The sequence below is a fragment of the Aphelocoma coerulescens genome, chromosome 2 (genome assembly GCF_041296385.1).
Source record: "Aphelocoma coerulescens isolate FSJ_1873_10779 chromosome 2, UR_Acoe_1.0, whole genome shotgun sequence".
NCBI classification, from domain to species: domain Eukaryota; kingdom Metazoa; phylum Chordata; class Aves; order Passeriformes; family Corvidae; genus Aphelocoma; species Aphelocoma coerulescens.
This window is the reverse complement of record NC_091015.1, coordinates 44,656,782-44,676,974: the sequence shown is the minus strand read 5'-3', so window position 1 is coordinate 44,676,974 and position 20,193 is coordinate 44,656,782. Positions and strand designations below refer to the sequence as shown.

Here is a 20,193-nt window from a genome sequence, read left to right as displayed (position 1 = left end):
CAATTAATCCTGCATATCGAACCAAATAGAATAAACTTACAAGTGTGACCCAAGAAAATAACACCACGTTATGCTACTACCTTTAAAGAAAAAAGAAAATGTTTCAAAAACATGGAGTGATACACAGTGAATATACACAGTGTTACACAGTGAATACAAACCACAAAATCAAGAACTACATATAACAAAATAATGCTATAGTAGAGAAAAATAAAATTACTCTGTTCTTTTTGTTGCTCTTAGCTACCAACACAGGTCAACTACCAGAACTCACGTAACACTCAGGCCAGACAGGAGACCTCCCAATCTCACACACACACACACACAAAAAACCTGAAAAACATAAAACCCCAAAATCCCAAACAAACAAAAGGGCAACATGGACAGAATTAAAAGTGAAGGACTTACATTATGCTACCTTAAAAGACAGCTTTCTGCATCATTTGCTTATTTCCTCTATTTGGAAAACTGCCACATTTCTTTCCGAAGCATTTGTTAGGAAAGATTTTCTTAATGACACTTCTGTCCCTGACATTGTTTTCTGAGACCTTGTTTGTCTACGACATAGAAGTGAAAAACAGATGTCTCAGACCTGATGAGCTTTGCAATAACTGAAGGAAAACAGGTTATGACAGCTAAGTGTAACAAGTATCTTCAGTGAAGAATCCCAAAATAATTTGGGCAAGGAACTTAAGAAAAGGTGCCCATAAACTCTGAAATTTTTCAAGTTACAGCCTAAAATATGGGGTTTGGTTTCTTGTGGGGGCGGGAGGGGATGGTTCTAAATTTTTACATGTAGGCAAAACAGGGCTACAAATTCTAACAGGTGTCACCTTCTCCCAATCATTTATTGTGAATACTGAAAGAAAATGTATAATGTGAAGTAAGTATATTTTTCAGTAACAGTTTGGTTCAAAGTCTCCTAGAGTTTTAGTACATTTCTTACTGTGTTTTATAGAAACAAATTGCATTAAAACAAAGATTTCCTGGAGGCAGGAAGAAATGGCTTTTCATTGCTTATTTAAAACAAGTAATGAGTTTGACAAGCTACAAAACAGGAGAGATGGAAATGAAGTTTCAAGCAGCGCAATTTCTGCCTCACAGAACTGCAGCTAATGTAAGGCACAGAAAGACCACAGACATCGTGAAGAGAGTTCTCCTGTATCATCTAAACACAGCTGGATGAGTGTTTCTTAGCAGTAGTATAATGCAAGACAGAAGTTCAAACATTTTTTATTTTCTCTAAAGTGTTGCCTCTCTCCCTTTCCTCAACACAGCAGGTGCAAGAATGTTTTGTTTTCCCACTGGAAGAAGCCTACTCCCTAACACAACCACGAGTTTTATTTAAACAGGGTAGTAACAATACAAAAATATTGGGCACAAATTTTATTCTGTCTATATTAAAAAAGAAATCTTATAAAGTAAGAACCATCATTAAAAGAACCATATTTCCAGAAAGAGGGTTAAGAAATGTCACATTCATTTCATACACTGTAGGGTTGCAAGATGATTTGACAAGTCACAGAGGGATTTTGCTGCTGCTCAACAACTATCTTTTACAATAAGATCTCCCAAGACACTTTCCAGCAAGAAATTAACTGGTACTCCACAATGAAAAAAAATAATAAAAACCCAAACCAAACCAACAAAAAAACCCGCTGCAAAATACTAGTAAATGCAGCTTTCCACAATGCTGTATGCTGCTGAAATCTGTGAAAACTATGAGCTACCAAAGTTGTAGGAAAAGGACTGCAAAATAGTTTCCCTCATTCAATCACATTATTCTTTGCATAAAGCTCATCCTATGACCAAAAATCCTTTTTTTTCCCACCAGTTTTCAAAAACTGCCCTACTACTTAGCAACAAGGAATATATTCCACACATAACATACCTCTTTCTGTTTCTTATCAAATGGAATACTACATTTTCCAAGTAACTCCTTTAAACACTGTGACTGTGATTTATATCTCAGCTGTCTGTGTAATTATTGTATTTCCCTTCATTACCAGCCCTGCAACCTGCTTGCGTTCTCAAGCCTCTGGTTTCAGGAGCCTTGGACTCAGATTTAAATTTCTGCCAAGTTGTTGGCCTGAAATAATACAGAACATTTTGTCATCCTTTCTAGTATAACAAATTGAGAGCTTTGAATTGAGGCCTTACTCTTTTTTCTGAAGTTTTGTCTGTCAACAACAGCATTTTAAGAATCTTTAACTGTATAATCACCTGATCAGTGCAAGACCGATACAGTTCACATTGTCCTGCAAGGACTCCCAGAAGTTTGTTACCAAAGCCTCCTAAACAAGTAAAAAGAGGAAGGTTTACACAACTACATTGTTAACAATTACATAAGATTTTTAAATCAATGGACCAAGAGTTCAGTCTGTATTATGTTTTTGAAAAATCCTGGAAAAAAGAAGTAAAGACAAAAAACCACCTGGCTTATGGTCAAAGCAGCCAACAGAAGTTTGCAGCAGAAGCCCATGATTAATTCCCATCAACCATTGTAAGCAGTGCAGATGAGACATTTAAAATAAGAAAAGGTTACAAGGTGTGCATTTCTAGACTACAGAAGTGTATTCTAAATATTTTAAATAGTAATGAAAAAAAAGTAGGGAGTAGCTTTCACCACGATGCCTTTTGACTCTTGCAAAATTCAGTGACATGGCAGCTGGGAGTAAGGTTCTGAACCAAACAGAAAAAAACATAATACTGCCCTGCATTTGCCTTATATACTAAAAACTCTTATTTATATTTATTTTATACCAAAAAAATTGTAGACATTTAACAGTTACACTGTATTTTAACAGAACACATCAGAAAAATCTTATTTCTCCATTACTTCAGCCAAAGATATCATTTGATAAAGCATACTGAGCAGATTTACATAAAGTCTATGTGATGGTGGATAATCAAGCAGTAGGTTAGATCTCCAGGTGACAGGTTTTTCTCAACAAAAGATGCATTTAGTTGCATGATGGTATCCCATCATGTAATTTTACTAAATTCACCAGAAAAAGTGAAAAAGACCTGAAATTAATTCAGTAATTCAATAAATTCACTTCAGAATACTTCCAATACATGAAGAAATCGTTTGCTAACTGTATTATAAATCTAAACATTAGAATCTCATTTTTTTAAAATAAGATTAGTTTAAGATTCTTAGATATTTGGCAAGTGGTTAATCTTGTAAGTCATTATTAGTGGCCAAAGCTTTCATCACAAGGCACTCAAATTATTATAGTAAATTTTATATATCCACTAAGGACTGAATTGAATTTGGGATTAGATGTAGAAGAAAGAAAAGTATTTTCTGCAGCTGACCCCACTGAAAGTATACATTTGACCTGTGATTTCCAACTAATATAAAACATCATCAGCAATTATCAGGACAAAAAAATGGTGAATTTTCTCCCAGCATGGCAAAAACTCCTAAACTACTATTTTTGGAGGTCAAGTTCAATACTTATGGACAGAAATATTAATTTCCACATGTAAAACAATTAAAATCCATGACATGTTCTATTCTTGCTACTCCAACTGAGTGTATGTCACTTACACACAAAAGAAAAATAACACATAATAAGACATTTTAGAACAAGCAGTAGAATTACCTGAAGCTTTGAGACTTAAGTGCATAAAGATAATTTTGCTGACAGTGATGCTCAGAAATTATGAGTCAGACACTGGATTCTTGTCACAAAATGGGCTCACAAAAGTATGAGGATTCAAAAATCCTCAGGAATTCAGGAGTAACAAAGGTATGTCTCAACACAGCAGTCCAACTGAGCAGGAATAGGCTAATAGGGATGACTTTTCTTCTCAGAAGTGAGAAAGTACTGAAGAAGGGAAAGAAAACAAACCAGTTTCCCTCCTCAGAGGAGAAAAGACAGACAAGCAATAAAGTGTTGGGATTTCCTTCCAAGATAATGCTGTTGTATCAATCTTGTGGGACACAGAAACTTCTGGTTATGTTTGTCCTTCATTACTTACTGTATTTAATAATCATTTTAATCCTCAGTTGAATAATTCTCTGAAGTGAAACTTCAGATATTCTATTTTCAGGAAGCTATCTGATCTCGTTGTTATACTTTGTATGAGTTTTCTGAAGAATAAAAATGCCTTCTTGACTCTTCTGGACTCTGACACAGGCATTCTGAAAAGCCTCAAACATTATAAAAGCAAAAGAAATAAAAGATTGAATAAAATAATCCATTAACCCAAGTGTTGGACAAGAACCTTAAAAGTCAACCACAGCTAGAAGCTCGATGTGCTAATCAGCAATGTTTTGTGTCACCAGCACCACAAAAAGACTTCCTAAAAGATTTGTCTCCTGCAAAGATGTTAATGGCAGCCACTTCCAACACAACTACCATCACTAGAATAAACATTCCTACATAGTCCTTTAAAAAGGTTTTAAATATTTAGCAAAAGGTTTTAGCAGCACTCTCCCACTGCCAATTAGCAGCAGTGATACCATTTAAATATTTGATGATGACAACACTAAAAATAAATAAATTACAGTCCAATTTAGTATCACAATATTGCTAAACCTTCATTACGTTATAGTAGATTTACACATTTGACTGGCACACATTTGGAATACCATTTTAGTCCTGCATTGCAAAAAATTAATAAAATGGTAGGAAAAAAACATATTAAAGGGTGCCAGGATAAAAAAAAAAGCACAGAAAAGCTTCAATAGGCAGAACGACAACGTAAATTGAGATGCTTTAGCCCAGGAAAAAAAATTACATAAAGCAAACGTGAGGAACATGTCTCAGCTCATTTGTGGAAAAAAGAAAGTGCTCTTCTAACATAAGAACAGGAGGTACCAGGTAAACAAGTAAATAGCTGCCTGGTAAAACCATGCAAAGAAACAAAAAAAAAAAAAAGAGAAAAAACCTGACTTCTTCACACAACACATAGTTAAGAAACTGCCATAGGATGTTACAGTGGTGAAAAGCTTCCAAAAGTCAAACTGGCCTTTGACAATTAATGGGGAGGAAAAACCACCCATAAGGATTAAATGCATCTTAGTTCCAGATCACTTAAGGCTGGAAGCAGATGTCAGGAAAGGAGGCTTTTTCTATTCTTCCTGTTGGAGGCAATATCATGAGCCAAATGGACTTTTCAGCCATCCTTAAAATTCACAAGGGCTGGGAACTTTTGAAGGCTGGGGGAAACAGATGCATCTACCCCAAGCTGTGCAGTCAGCCTTCATCACAGACAGGTTCAAGCCCCAAAGCCTGCAGGACTTAAACCCCCTGGGGAAGGTTGAGAGCCTTGCACTGGAATGTCCACTCCCTTTTCATCACTCCTTTTCTGGGGATTCACAAGCAGACAGGAGGTACTGCACAGAGCACACAGAGTTCTACTCTGATCCAGCACTTTGCTGGGAATAGAAGGTTCTCCACCAGCTGTTCCAGACAAAAAGCAGAGCGTGGCCAGTCTGTTACTGCTGAAGCAGGAAGGCCAAACTGTATGACGGACACAGAGAGACCCAAGAAAGGGAGGGACGAGCAGGCAGGGTGACACAAGAAGTGAGGTGACAGACACAAACCGGATCCAGGCCAAGCAGGCTAGTGAAAGACCAATACTATCCATTCTTCCACAGCATCCTTCAGGATCTACAAAACACCACAAGGTAATTCTCACAACTGGAAGCATTCAGTGGCTCCACACTACACTACCACTGTCAGAGCAGATTCCAGACCAGGCTGGCTGCTCACTGAAGAAGGACCAAGCATGAGGCACATGGAACGCATTATTTAAGCTGAAAAGTGTTAACCTCAAATAACATTTGTGAAACACATCACTGCAACTACTACAACCAGGAAGAACGAGAAATTAGAGGACACTTGGGTTTAACAAATGAAGTACATCCAATAGGCCATATGACGTTCTTGGAAGGTTCTTCAAAAGCAAGAAAAACCTAATACTACACAGACTCAAACGACTTACATCTGATCTAGCTTTTTCCACTATGTGGTAGTAATGTGCCATGATGAAATACATTCTCATTTAACATGAATATTAGTCTTGAACTCTAGAATTTACATTGGCTTTTTGTAACAAACTGCTATCAACAGATTTCAAAAAAAAAATTATTTAGGGAGCATTCTCTGTAATCAACAAAATACATTTCAGTTGATTCAAGACTGATTTCCTGAAGTGATTTATTTCCAACTGTTACTGAGTTTTTCCTGCCTTACGTAGCAAAAATGTATGTATTTACATTGTAAACATCTCAATATTGCAACTGAATGTAAGTATTATTTCTGCAACTCAGAAACTAACATTTCCTACAATACGTACATGAAAGAGATTCATTCTGCTTTAAATTTACTAAACAAAAAAGCATGGTAGAATATACAAAGTCACTGTCTTGCCTTTTTTTGTGTTCCTGTGCTGTTCACATGAGTTACTTAAAATCAATAAGTAACTGCCTATCCTAAAACCCCCAACAAGAGGAAGAAAATATTCTTAACAAAAGCTTCAACACAAGCTGAATTCCTGTCCTTTTAGTCCAAACTACACCTTGGTAATACAAAGCAATGAAATTATATCTTTTAAAATAAGCAGTCATTTACACTTTATTTTAAGGAATGCAGCTAGAACAGTTGACAATGTCAAACACTTTCATCACAGGGAACTAGGTAATGAAATATATAAAGCATCCTGGATTTCCCATCATAAGAGGTACTTCACAAAACAAAACCCGTGCAGACCATTCTGCTGCTGCAGAATTTCACAACCATTCTTCCTCTCCTATCCTACACTAAAAAGGGCAGTAAAGGATGGGGATATGTTCACAGATGCTAAAACATCAAAGCACACACAGAAATGTATAATGCTCTGCCTCTTCTTAGTGTAAGCAAAATAATAATGCTGGTAAGAAGAAAGGAAAAAAAATATGAGGAGGGGGAGTTATAATCACAGAAACTCAACCATAAAAAGATCTTGAAAATTCTGTGGAAGTGCTTTTTATGAAAAAAGCTGCAGGTCTTTTTCTTCTGCAGTATGGATTATCTCATAATTTAAAGGCAATACCAAACCATTTTAATCAATTTCAGCAAAGGCATTAGGACAGTCATTACACTAATATGCATAATATCAGTTATCTGCTATATACTTGTACAGTACCCATTTCTTATACCAAAATAAAACGTCTGAATAAGTTTCTTTTGTTAAAGACTTTTATAGTTAACTTTGAAACCCAGCTTAATATCTTGCTATTTTTTATTGCTCATTTTATAAAACTGTCAGCTGCTCTTCTGAAAAGGAGTTGGTTTGTTTGTTTAAAGATACTTCCTGTCCGCCTGCACTTATTTCCAGAACGTGAAAATTTGGTATCTGAAAAGATTCCTGAGCATGGTATACAATCATAAGTACTCAGGGATATTTCATTACTTACTCCAAAAGGCCAAATGACATTAAAAGGAATCCCAAGAGAGGCAGAAACAAATCACAGCTATTTTACTCTCCCAAGGCTGTACCAGTTAACACTGTGAGCCTCAGTACTGCTGAATTCCAGTCTCTCCCTACAGTGCACTCTTCACTGCTTTGAATATTCATGTTTTGTGAGGTCAAGGTGTAGGAAGGAAAAGGTGAGTGAACTCAGGGATGTTCCTCTTCAGGAACAATGGACAGATGAGTCTATACAGACAGCTCTGGAAAATAAGCAAGTTAAGTAGATTATTAAGAGATGTATTGTAGTCAAGAGGGTGGGCAACAATCCTTTCAAAGAACTGCTTCATGCACAGCCTTCTACAACAGGGTAGTTGTAGTTCCTACAGCAGGAAGTACAGTGATGGCACTGCCCCATGTTTGAAAGGCATGCCAGATGTGAAGATCCACTATAAACCAGTAACAATAGTCTTCATAAACACAGCTGCAAAACAGGGAAAGAGGCCACTTGCTACTTACTCTCCATAAAGACAAACAAACCAGCCCCCTCCAAAGGGCCCATTTTATGCCAATGCTACAATCCAGTTATAATAATAATATCAATTTGTACTTACCAACTATTATTTTAACATATTTAGAAGGAACAACATTTTCTCATAATTGTATTTTTGAACTAGATTCTGCAACATCATATCACTCAATTTACAGGTGGTGAAGAATACAAATAACCAATTTCTATTTTAACCATGGAATATATAATTTGATCTTGTACCAAAATCTATAACAATCTACTTAACAATCCCCTCCCCCCCCCAAAAAAAATCATGTACCATGTATGATAAAATGAGAGCATAGTTAAAACAGGATGTTTACCTGAAGGTGGAAGAGCTGCATGTATGTTAGAAGGTACGTTAAAATCAGAAAGAACCTGACAAACCGAAGATATAATCTGAAATAATTAGAATGCAGTTAGTAGGACAAGTACAAGCTCTTTGCAGATGATTGCTTTTGCCCATTACAAAGAGGAACAATCAGGCAGCAGCCTGCATAGAAGGATCACAAACAAAAGGTCATTAAAAGACAAAAAGCATCATACTGAAATGTATTAACAGTCGATCCTGTAGCAGAGCAGTGGAGCAGAGTAGACTGACCTCTTGAGGTCTCTTCCAGCCCTATTTTTAAACATTCTTCAATATATATATACATTGCTGATTTTTATCACGTTTTCATTATTTCCTCTTCTCCATGTATATTACACAAATTACTATACACCTTTCCTCCCCCAAAATCTACCTGCTAGTCTGTTTCCCTTTAGACTTCTAAATTTTGAACACAATCCCACATGTGTGAAAAGATAAATAATTTAGAATCCATGTCAATCCTTAGAGATTGACAATTGGCAAATTTTATATAAGGGTCTTTCCCTAATAGAGTCAGTGCAAATAATACAAGGATTGATGGCAATATCACCCATGGACCAGCAAAGGCTGGGAAACTACACAATTAACTTGTCCTGTCAGTCTCTGTTTAAATTCTTTTAATCTTCCACAAATGCAATCAAATCATGGAAGTAGCGTACTATTTGTGAGCCATGGGCAGGACACCACTGCTCTAATTCCTAGTTTAAAAATAGGCTAAACTAGTCATATCACTGATCAAGCCTGATAGTAGGCATAAGTAAAAATCTCATCAGGTATTCATAATGATTTTTAATTCCATTAATTAATTTTTCACCACTGAACAGACTGAACGTGCTTTGTGGATAGTCTAAGGTTTTGTGGGCAGAGGGGGTGAAGGAGTTGCTATTATTCACACTAGCCAAGCTCTTTACTCAGTCAAGAGAAATAGACCGATAAGCTCTTCCAGAAGAGAAGTCAGAGAAGCTAAATTCATCCAAATTAAGCTCCCGCTCCAAGTCAGCTTTTGAAAAAAATGCTTCTCTTTGTGGGCTACAGTACATAAGCTAACTAAACCATGTAAAGGCAGTATCCTCATGTATACATTTCTACAAACAACTTACATTTCTACAAACAACTTTTTTTTGTGTGTTACATATCTTCAAATAAAATTTCGATTACTGCAGTCTACAGAAACTACTAATGCAAATATAAACACAGACCAAATGCAATGTACAACCTACCCACTCAGTGGCTGTGACATACAGTGTCACTGTTAACATGTAGTAAACTGCCTGATACATAGGTGTAATGTATATATATGATACTCTATGGAAATACCTAAGGTATACAGCTTTTGTATCACAGAAGATAGGATTTTTATGGTGCTAAAGTATTCTTTTCAAAATATTGTATTTTTTAAAAATTAGGAAGCCAGTACACAATCAGTAGTAGAGGATGGAGAAGGAACACAAATATGGATAGGTGCTGGTAACCTTCTATAATCTAGCTGAGAGTCCAAAAAATCACACAGACAGCATCCTCTAAAAGAAAGCTCCAGGATTCATGGAGCTGCAGTTAGCTATTCAGGTCTTTCATACTGACAAACCAAAGAGATAAGACAGATCTGCATTAAAACAAGAGAAAACTAAAAAATAAACAAAAACAAATCCAGAAACAGCCTCTCAGAAAAACTTACACTTTGGCTGTCTAGTTGAATGGCTGTCCAAGGTTAGACAGGGAGCTCAACTATCACTGCCTTCTTCCCTAAATATATGCCTTTTTGTGCTGCCAGTTTTGGTGTCAATTAGGACATGGGCTCTGGGCAAAATATCTTTTACTGCTGGGACATCCACATCCTTCCTCCACAGATCTTCTGTGTCCAGAAGAAATTCAGCTGATACTGTAGCATTTTGTTTCCAAGGGGAAGGGCATGAGTAAACCAAACACGTTAGTTTTCTCCTTCTTTCCTCTCCATGGCTGTTTTCTTTGAACTTAAAGAACCTTAGCATCTTCGAGCCAAAGATTGCTTAATCAAGTTTACTTGCGTCATTACACAGGTTTCTTTGTAATATGAAAAATGGCTGAAAATCAGGTAATTACATATACTTTAAACTGAGTCCAGGAACCTAATTCCTTGATATTCTTTCAGACGGAAGCCAAATATGTATGACCTGTTCCTAGGCCTCCATGAAGACTTGCAAATATTGTGGCTAAGATAATTTAGAACTGCAGAGAACCTAAGTCCACTGAAAATGCTACTTTAGAGTTTACCATGAAAGCAAAAGGGTTTATATTAAAGCATTTAAAACAATCATAGTTGTAGAAAACACTGTCCAACATTCTCCATATTTCATATTTTGTACACCTGATACAAATGGGTATTACAGTATGAACTAGAGATCACATAAGATTGAACAAGATAGCAACATATACTGGCATTCCAACAAGAAAAAATAAGATCTTGATGCATATGCTGCCTAAATCCCCCATCATAGAAAGACATAGATATGTTTAGTTTCAAAAGCAAAGCTCTGCTGAAAATTATACCCTAGAGGATCTACCTGCTAAATTTGGTCCCTCTCTTCTCACAGACTTTGAAACTTAGGAGTTGACAATGCTCAGCAAGTGCATGACTTTACAGAGCTTCTGTTTAGACCAGAACAAAAAAGGAAGATACAAATTTGTTTAAGGTGTCAGCCAAGAAATTTATTGACACTGAGATTAGAATTGGTGTATGCCAAAAAAACACCCTGGACTTTGCTTCCACACACATCTTGATAAAAACCACTCCTGCTCACAGAATGCTAAAGCCATCGTTCTCCATGTGTTTCTCACTGCTGCCTTCCTAAATAACTGCAGTTTCTCCTAAGTGTATCTCTTCTCATTTTATTACCACAACCTGTCTCCTAATAGAGACATATTTATCCCCCTGGACCTCTTTCTGTCTAGGTCTATAGCTTTGGGAAACCATGAGGTTCTGTAACCATTGATTGGATGTCCCTGGAAGCAAGCAGCTCTGAGGAAACATACCCATACACCACAAGTCACTTGCTGCCTTAAAGATTCTCAAACGCCTACCCACCTCAAAGTCTCTTTCAGAAAGGCGTGGAGGAACCTCACATAAAAATAAAGTAAGCTCACTGCCAACTGTCAGAGCAGCTAAGAAAAGTTCACAGGATGCTTAAATCCACTTTGAACTGCAAGATGTAAATTCATTTCACAGAATATTATAGGAAATGTTGTAGGAAATTACATAATAGGAAACCACAGCTAGCTGCACCAAGGAAAATATTATGGAAAAACAAAACAATCACCCCAAAACCCACTACGTACAAACAAGTGGTACATAAATTAGTTACAAATCAGGTATCCAAGAGCCTAAATCTCATGGATGCACAATGCATCATCACTATTGCCTCTTGAAAAATCAGAATCTCATAAATACAGAGAAAAAGAAATAGAAACTGGAAAAGTCTCTATAAACACATGTACGTAGTCTTTAGCCCTCAAATTTGGTACAACAAAGGCAAGCAATAAAAAAGGCTATTCCATAAAAATTGCTACAAATGAAGAGTACAATCTTTAATCCTTTCAGTCTAAACACAGCTGACATATGAGAGTGAAAGGCCAAGTAAACTACTATGTATAAAGCCTGTGTTACTTTTTCCAGTAATAGCAGCTGTACCACCTGCCATCATCCTAGGTGTCACTTCAGACTCAAAGAGTACATCATGTTATACCAAACAAGAAAGAAAAAGTCAAAATTAGCAGGTGCACAAAATAAATAAGACAGAAAAAAAAATATGGAGCTACTGGAAAAAGGGAACAGAGACTGCAAGTAAGAAAGGAAAGGGAAAAAAGGCAGCAACTGCTCTTCTCAGAGTTATGAAAATAGACAGCCAATGGAAGCACAGACTGAAACCAAAATAAAATACAGATCTGTGCTCCTGATTCTCATGCACAAACCTGTGGTTCTAAAGGATTTAGTCTGAACTAGAACTATTACTCAAATGTCAATTTTCTGTTTGTGACCCAAAAACCGACACGGTAATTGACAGGCACAACATTTAAGTTTAGATATTCCATAAAGGTGCATTTTACAGATCAACTAACAATGTCATGTTTTGCACAAACATATGAAATCTACATCTGCATGGAACAGACCTGTTCCTTGAGGTTACTTTGTATCCTCTTTAAGAGTAGCTTTACCTATATAAGCTATTAAAACTCCAGGAACACTCTCCAAAAACATATTACATCTTACTTTTTCCACTCTTTACAGACTTTTGCTCTGCAAGAGCAGGCAAGAAGCATCTTAAGGTTTACTACCCCTGCCAGATGTTCCAAAAGGTTTCATAGTGAAAACCAGGCATCAACACAGCTGGATTCAAACCACCTGAACTGCCGAACTAAGCAGGCAGAATAATATTCAGAATATATTTAGACAGGTGATTTTTCCCAAAAGTATTAAAACAGTCATATCTAAAATAAATATGGACCACATAACCTTAAATGCAGTGTTGTCACATTCTTCCACTCAAGGTAATTATTCATATGATAACACAAAGTTTTTGTAATCAGTTCTTGGCTGCTGCACAGATTACTGTTCACATCTGCAAAACAGTATTCAGCAGCAATAATAGCAGAAAGTTGAATAATTTTGTATTCCAAAGTGCTAAAATTTCTGTAGAAACTAAGAACCTTGACTCGGCTATCCATGAAATGTAATTCAAAACCTATTTCCTTATCTCATGCTTCTTGATCTTAATATATCACAAATCCCTAGGTACTGTGACCTTGTCTGGTCCCCAGAGAGGCAGAAGGTTGCTGTATAATTAAATCATACACTACAAAGTAGTGCAACAGCATGGTACACACTGCAAACAACACTACTGTCTTTCCTGGGCTACCACAGAAGAAACAAAAAAGCTTTAAGAAATATCAGACCTGTAAAAAAAAAACCACTGGCAAATCCAGCAAATATGAAGTTATTCCAATACCAAGCTCAGCTGCCCCTTGTCCATTGTTATAATTTCTTTAGCACACGCACACACACGTACACGCCCAGCACCACTGCTCAAACAGGAAGGGTGGGTACAGCCTGTCAAATGTGTTCCACTGCTCACTGCCCTTGCTCTCCCCTTGGTTTTTACAGCAAGGTCCAGGAGACAGTAACACAACTTTCAATACACTACTAGTCTTGATATTCTACACATTTTTCCATCATCCAACCAACAGAACAACAGAGATAATGGGCACATCATGGGCTGATTGTGTGGAATTTATGTTCTAACTGTGGTGAACTGTGTGTGTTTTGCTTGGTGTTGTAACGGTGATGTATTTGATTTTGGCATGGGGAATTCTTTTTTGTTGATGTGACTGAAATTTGTGAAGATTGTATGATGGATGTGGATTTTAATGATAAGGGGTGGAATGCCTCTTGGGTTAGCATGACAAGATTTTGGTAGCAGGAAGGCTACAGGGGTGGCTTCTGTGAGAAGGTGCCAGTAGCTTCACCGATGACCAACACAGCCAATGCCAGCCAGCTCCAACATGGCCAAGCCAACCCCACCAGTGACTGTGGCAGTACTCCTGGGATAAAAGACTTAACAGGGTAGGAGAAAAAACTGACAGGAAGCAATTGCAGCCAGAGAGGGGGGGGCAGATAGACAAGTGAAACAACACTGCAGACACCAGGGTCAGTGAAGAAGTGGGAGAAGGTGCTCCAGGTGCCAGAGCTGAGATTTCCCTGCAGCCCACAGAAAAGACCATGGTGAGACAAGCTGTCCCCCAGCAGCCCATGGAGGACTCCACAGCAGAGGAGGTGGATGTCTGAAGAAGGCTGTGACACTGTGGGAAGCCCATGCTGAAGAAGGCTCCTGGCAGGACCCATGGACAAAGGGAAGCCTAGGCTGGAGCAGGTTTGCAGGCAGGACTTGTGACCCCCATGTGGGAACCACACTAGAGCAGTTCAGGAAGATCTGCACCCCGTGGATAAGACTCAGGTTGGAGAAGTTCATGGAAGTTCATGGTCCCTCCCGTAGGACAGGACCCAATGCTGGAACAGGGTAAAAGCGTGAGCAGTCCTACCCGCAAGAGGAGGAAGGAACAGCAGAAACATGTGATGAACTGACCACAACCCCCATTCCACATCCCCCTGCACCACTGGAGAGGGGCGGAATGGAGGGAAGGTGTTTTTAAGATTTGGTTTTATTTCTTATTATCCTATATTTTTGATTCATTTCCACAAGTCAAGTATGTTTTGTCCATGACAGTAATTTCTGAGTGATCTCTTCCTGTCCTTATCTCAACCCATGAGCCTTTCAGCCTTCCGTTCTATCGTCTTTTCCCTGTCCAGCTGAGGAGGGGAGTAACAGAGTGTCTTTAGTTGGTGTCTGACATCCAGCCAAGGTCAGCCCACCACAGCTGATTTTGGAAACATATAAATATCTAAGAAAACAACACATCAGTTTAATTTAGATCTAGCTAACCTTGATTAAACTCAGATCTTAAGTACTTGAAGTTGTGTTTCATTTCACAGCTAACACAGCTGTTATACCATCGGAGCAATTTCTCTATGTTCTCTGAACCTTTTCCCTGGAGTTGGGAAAGCTAACCCAACACATATCTCAGAAACCACAGATTTAATAAACCAAAACAACTGTATTTGTAGAAATAACTGTATTTAAAAAAAATTTTTAAATCCCATTCCTTTTTGCCCAAGCTACATTCTACCACTGATGCTCCCCTTACTTTTCAAGCTGAAATAGAGGCGTTCAGAATATGCAGCACCATGTATAAAGATGTTTCTATAGGTGAAGTACAACTCAGCCTACTGCTAAACGAGCTGTCATTTTTAACAAGAAGAATGTTCCCTATTATGCCTTCTCCCACCCCCAGCCCAATGACATCCCGAATCTCTCATCACCTGCTGTGTGCCTGTCACACACACAAGCCAATGGAGCCACAAAATTGCTCTGCACAGGTGCATCCCAAATAACAAGCATAATGTACAATTCATGTCTTTCCCTGCCAGGCTGGTGCCCATGTTGTCTTGTCACCAGCCAGCTAGTTTCTCTCGCCTTCCCTAACAGGAGTTAGAGCCTTCTGCTTTAATAAACCTCAAAACATGACGCCCAGCTACCCTCAAGTGTGGATGTATACAAAGCCATCCTCTCACTGTTGTCGACTTCTGACAAAGGAAAAATCAAGTCCCCTCACCACAGGGGGGAGGAAAGAAAGAGAAAGAAAAAAGCCGCCTGTCCTTTCATCTAGAGCCAAGGCTCTGTGAGCCCAATGTATCACCCGCATCTCCCTCCCTCTGTCACAGAGAAAAAGACCCCGATGGGGAGGAGCAAGAGCTCTTACCTTAATTATGCTGCTCCTCCGGGGGATGCCGGGTTTGCCTTCTCGTTGTTGACTGGTGGAAAATCCTTTATCTTTGCTGCTGCTCTCCGGGCTTGCAGGAGGAGCTGATCCCGGCTCCTCACCGGCTCCCGGCTGGGCACAGTCCCCGTTGGAGACTCGGCTGCCCGCACTGTCAAAGCGGGATCTCCCGCCGCCGCCTCCTCCTCCTCCTCCTTCCCCATCTCCTGCCTTGAAGGCCACCTTCCCTTGGACCGGCCCCGGGGAGGAGGGCAGCCCCCCGCCGCCGGTGCCGCCACCGCTGCCAAACTCCGCCATCAGCCTCCCTGGCTACGGCAGAAGCACCACCGCTGCCCCCCTCCCCTCCTCCCGCGGCCGCTCGGCGGTGGCTCTCCTTCCGCTTTCTCTCTATTTACGATCGGGGGATTTTGAGCCAAAGTCTCTCCCCCCCGCGCATTTGGCAGCCGAGGCCGCGTAGCTCCAAGAGGGGAAGGGGGACGAACGAAACGTGTCGGTGGCGGCTCGGCGAGCACCAGTCCCGCAGCACCTGGAGAGAGGGAAAAGGAGACGAAACGTAACAACCCGTCCTCACTCGAGGCGGGGGAGCGTCGCACCGCGGCGCGCTGCCCTGCGCGCACACACGGACACGCGTGGGAGGAGAGGGGCTGCCCGGGGTCCCCGCCGGGCACACGCGCGACCCGCCGAGGGCACCGAGCGGGCAGAGCGCAGCCCCGCCGCGGGGACAGGGACCGGCCCGCCCCGGCCGCCAAGGGGCGAGGGAGGCGGCAGGGGACCGGAGGAACTGCGCTTTTGGGGCTGCTCAGCCGGGAAAACGAGAGGCGTTGATGGCGGTATTTTCTCACCCTGACACAGCGACACCCACAATCGCTGAAGCAACGAAGCGGGAGCGAAAAGAGAACTTGCAGAACAACACGCCCCAAAGCCTCCGGCCCCGGCCCGGGGGAAAGCCCGTCCCACGCACGGCGGGGACGATCCGCCGCAGCCCCTCTCCGGCCACGAGCGGCGGCGAGAAGCGGCGGAACACGAGCAGGGTCACCGCCGCCGCCCCGCGGGGCAGCCCCCGGGCGCCCTCGGCAACTTTTCTCCCTTCCCGCTGCCTGCTGACATGCAGCAGCCCCAGAGCAGAGACAGCCCGGCCAGGGCAGCGCACCCCCGGCCCCCCGCGGCCCCTCCGCCCGCAGCCGACCCCTCCCGCACGCTGCGGCCCCGCTACCCACCTCGGCGGCGAGGGAAGCCCCCGGCTGCCGCTGCTGCAGTAGCCGCTTTTCCCCCTCTCCCCTCCTCCCCGCTATGGTCGCCGCCTCTGCCCGGAGCCGGATACAGAGAGAAACTGATTCATGTGGCTGCTCCCTCGCTCTCTGCTGCTGCTACTGCCGCCGCCGCCGCCGCCTTCCCCGGCCCAATGCTCGGCAGCAGCCCCGTGGGGGGAAACGCCGGCAGCGCCGAGGGGAGAGGCAGCCCCGGCCGCCCCCGCGAGGAAACTCTCCGGGGAAGGCTGAGCGAGCGATCCGGGCTCGCCCCCCCCGCCGCCGCCGCCAGTCACAGGGCCGGCCCCGCGCGGATTGGCGGCCCCGCCGCCAGCACCCCCCTCCGGCAGCTCGGGGGCGCTCCGCCGGAGGGCAGGACCCGCGCCCGCCCCTTCCCGCGCCCCGCGCTCACCGGAGGATTCCTCCGCACGCTCCCGCCCCGCGCCTGCCGGCCGGGCTCCGGGCTGACACAAAAGAGCCCGCTCCCCGGCCCCCCGCGCCCGGCCGCATCCTCCGCTCCCCTCCACCCCGGACGGCGGCTCCTCCCGCCCCTCCCGTCGGGGACCCGGGCCCTTCACCCGCCCTGCCCACCCGAGGGGCTGCAGCCGCCCCGGCGCGCGGGAAGGGCGGGGGGCGGCGGCGCAGCGACCATTCCTGCGTCCTACCGGGCGCTGACAGCCCAGTGAGAGCCCAATTGGTCCAGTTAGAGCCATTAATTAATAAACGAACGAATGTGACGGAGTGCTGGAATATTAAAAGCTTAACGGAAACTGCAACTTGATGGGTACCTGCAGGCGTGTCCACGACACAGCATGCTCGGTCGGAGTGCCCTCACGTACCCCATACACACTCGTTTGGGTTTGCTGTGAGACAAACAGGAGGGACTTGGTGTAAGAGCAGTAATTCAGAGAGCCACATGTTTATTTTTACCTCTTAACTCGGCCGCATATTGAAAGAGCTTGATATTTCACGATTAAGTTGAATAAAGGGAAATGAAATGCCACAGTCGAGACGCTTGGCCCTTTGCTTGAAATTCAGAAATTGAGTCAGTTGGGGAGACAATATATTGAGAGCATGAGCAAAATTGGAAATCGCAGAAATAGGAATGCAAAGACTCACACTGAGCAAAGAGACACCTAACACGGCCCACACCATCTGACCTTCATCGTTTGGCTGAAGTGCTTAGTGCAGGAGCTTGGCTCAGATTATAGTTGAATGAAAGCACTACACTTTTAATTTAGGTTCCCCCCAGTTGCCCTCAGGAGATCACTGACTGTGCCTGGAACCTTGGCACAGAGATCAGACACCTATCCTAGCTGGCTTGAATAAGGCAGCATAAATAGCCCCTTCAGTGCACTGATGGTGAAAACACTGGACTGAAGGGTACATTTTCAGTCCTGTCCCCCAGCTCCAGGGCTTTACCATGGACTACAGAGCAGTGCAACCACACCTTTGTGGCCCACTGCCCTGAGCTGTCTCCAAAAGGAAGGTACCTCCATCCTCTCCTTCCGAATACCAAGGGACAGCACACTCCTCCAAAACACAGAGCCTCAGAGATGATGTCTTCTGAGTGTGTTCACTGTTTGGATCACTTGGAGCATGAGAGCCCTTACTTCAATCTCCTCTTCCTGAAAAGATTCACATCCATGAATGGTTCACCTTACAGACTGGTGCTGGTGAGAGTGTTTTCTTCAATATTCTGTCTGCAATCCGGACAGTGGTGCTTGTCACTGCAGCAAAAAAGGAACCATGAAGTGTGATGCAGATTGGAGGAAAGTACGAAGCTCTGTGGAGAATATTACTTATTCAGTATCATTTCTAGTGGGTCAAGGAAGTTCAGAACCTGACACTGCTACATCACTCATATATGGTCCCAATTTAATCAAACTATTAACAAAACTTAAGGTTAAATGAAAACTTGCACATTTGCAGGATTTAGGCTGTAAACATTAGAGACATTAATATTAAACTTAAGATCTGAAATAGCCAAAGTGTGTGTTTTTCATTAGCTGGTAATACAGTGATTTTACCATTTGCCCTTATGTGAACATCTCTTGCCTGAACACCTTGCCTTGCCATTTAACTAGGAAAAGTCAGCCTTGAATATTAAATATTATCCAGTATTGTATCTACAGATGTGTACATCACAAACCATCCCTACAGGAGACACTTTGTCTTTAGGAGTGTCGCTGCTTCTTCTGAAGGATGAGATTTATACGCAACAGGTACAAAATGTTATTAGAATCATTTGTCACAGAGCGTTGCCAATAAACTGGTGAGGAAGATGTGTGCTCTCTGTCATTTTGCTGCTTAAATTGCACATACTAGAATACCAGTTTTAAGGCCTGTAGCAAAATTTGATCAGTCCTGTCTCAGAGAAAAAAGGTATTAAAACAAACCCTTTTCAACTCTGCTTATCAGTCCAACCTGTATAGAAACAAGATAACAACAGTGAAAAAGAAACCATTTAACTTTAGCCCTGGCAGTTCTGTAATGAATGATAGACAGACATTGCCAGACTTTTGACTGTAAAGTTGATGATTCAATACAAAGTAAATAGTAAAACTTCTGAATCTAATCTTAAGGATACATGCCCACAACTCAGTGTAACAGTATCTGTATTATGCTTATTCTAAATACTGAAATTTAATTACTGATAAAAACATTGTATTAGACCCTAAACTAGTAAGGTTGTGCTAGCAAGATGGAGGTAGCAAATAATTAATTCTCCATATCTATGATTTCTTCTGATGACCATTCTCTGATTTTTCTTATTGCCCCATTCTGTTCTACAGGACTTCTTTAAATTACCAAGGTGTTTATTTAGATGCATTTTTAAAGTGCCTAAAGTTGAAAAATATTTCCATATACAAAAGGAAGCATTTCTGATAAACTAAATCCCAGAAATGGTCACCAAGACTGAGCTATTCCATAGAGACCTTATTTATCCCTGTGAGCTCAGGGATAATACTGATGTAACTAATGTAATATTAATGTGAACTGTATACTTTCTTTGCCACAACTTTTTGAAGATCAAGGGGTGAAGAAACTTTATCATTATTCAATAGTGGCCTCAGCAGGCTCTATTTGTTTAATTGTTAAATGAAATAAGGATTATAATGGAATCAAAACACCCTTCTGTGACAATATTTAACTGTGAGAACTTGCTGTCATGTGCACATATTAGCTATTTTCATAAAATCCTATTAAATATCAGAGTTCCACAGCTAAGCTAACATTACCCATTGAACTTT

At 41.6% G+C, this 20,193-nt stretch overlaps 1 protein-coding gene across 2 annotated transcripts in view; it reads right to left on the bottom strand.

Moving 5' to 3' along the window:
• Positions 1 to 17,172, bottom strand: part of PLCL2 (phospholipase C like 2) — a 100,893-nt gene extending 83,721 nt beyond the window's left edge. The window contains exons 1-2 of one of the 2 annotated variants that reach the window (XM_069007241.1): positions 16,910 to 17,172; positions 15,675 to 16,218 (exon numbers count right to left, since the gene is read on the bottom strand). In XM_069007241.1, coding sequence (XP_068863342.1) covers positions 15,675 to 15,989 — 315 coding nt within the window. In that variant the 5' untranslated portion in view covers positions 15,990 to 16,218; positions 16,910 to 17,172. Of the gene's footprint in view, positions 1 to 13,253; positions 13,305 to 15,674; positions 16,219 to 16,909 lie in introns of those variants that run through there. The other variant, XM_069007243.1, reaches the window with a different exon arrangement.
• Between the last annotated feature and the right edge of the window lie 3,021 nt (positions 17,173 to 20,193).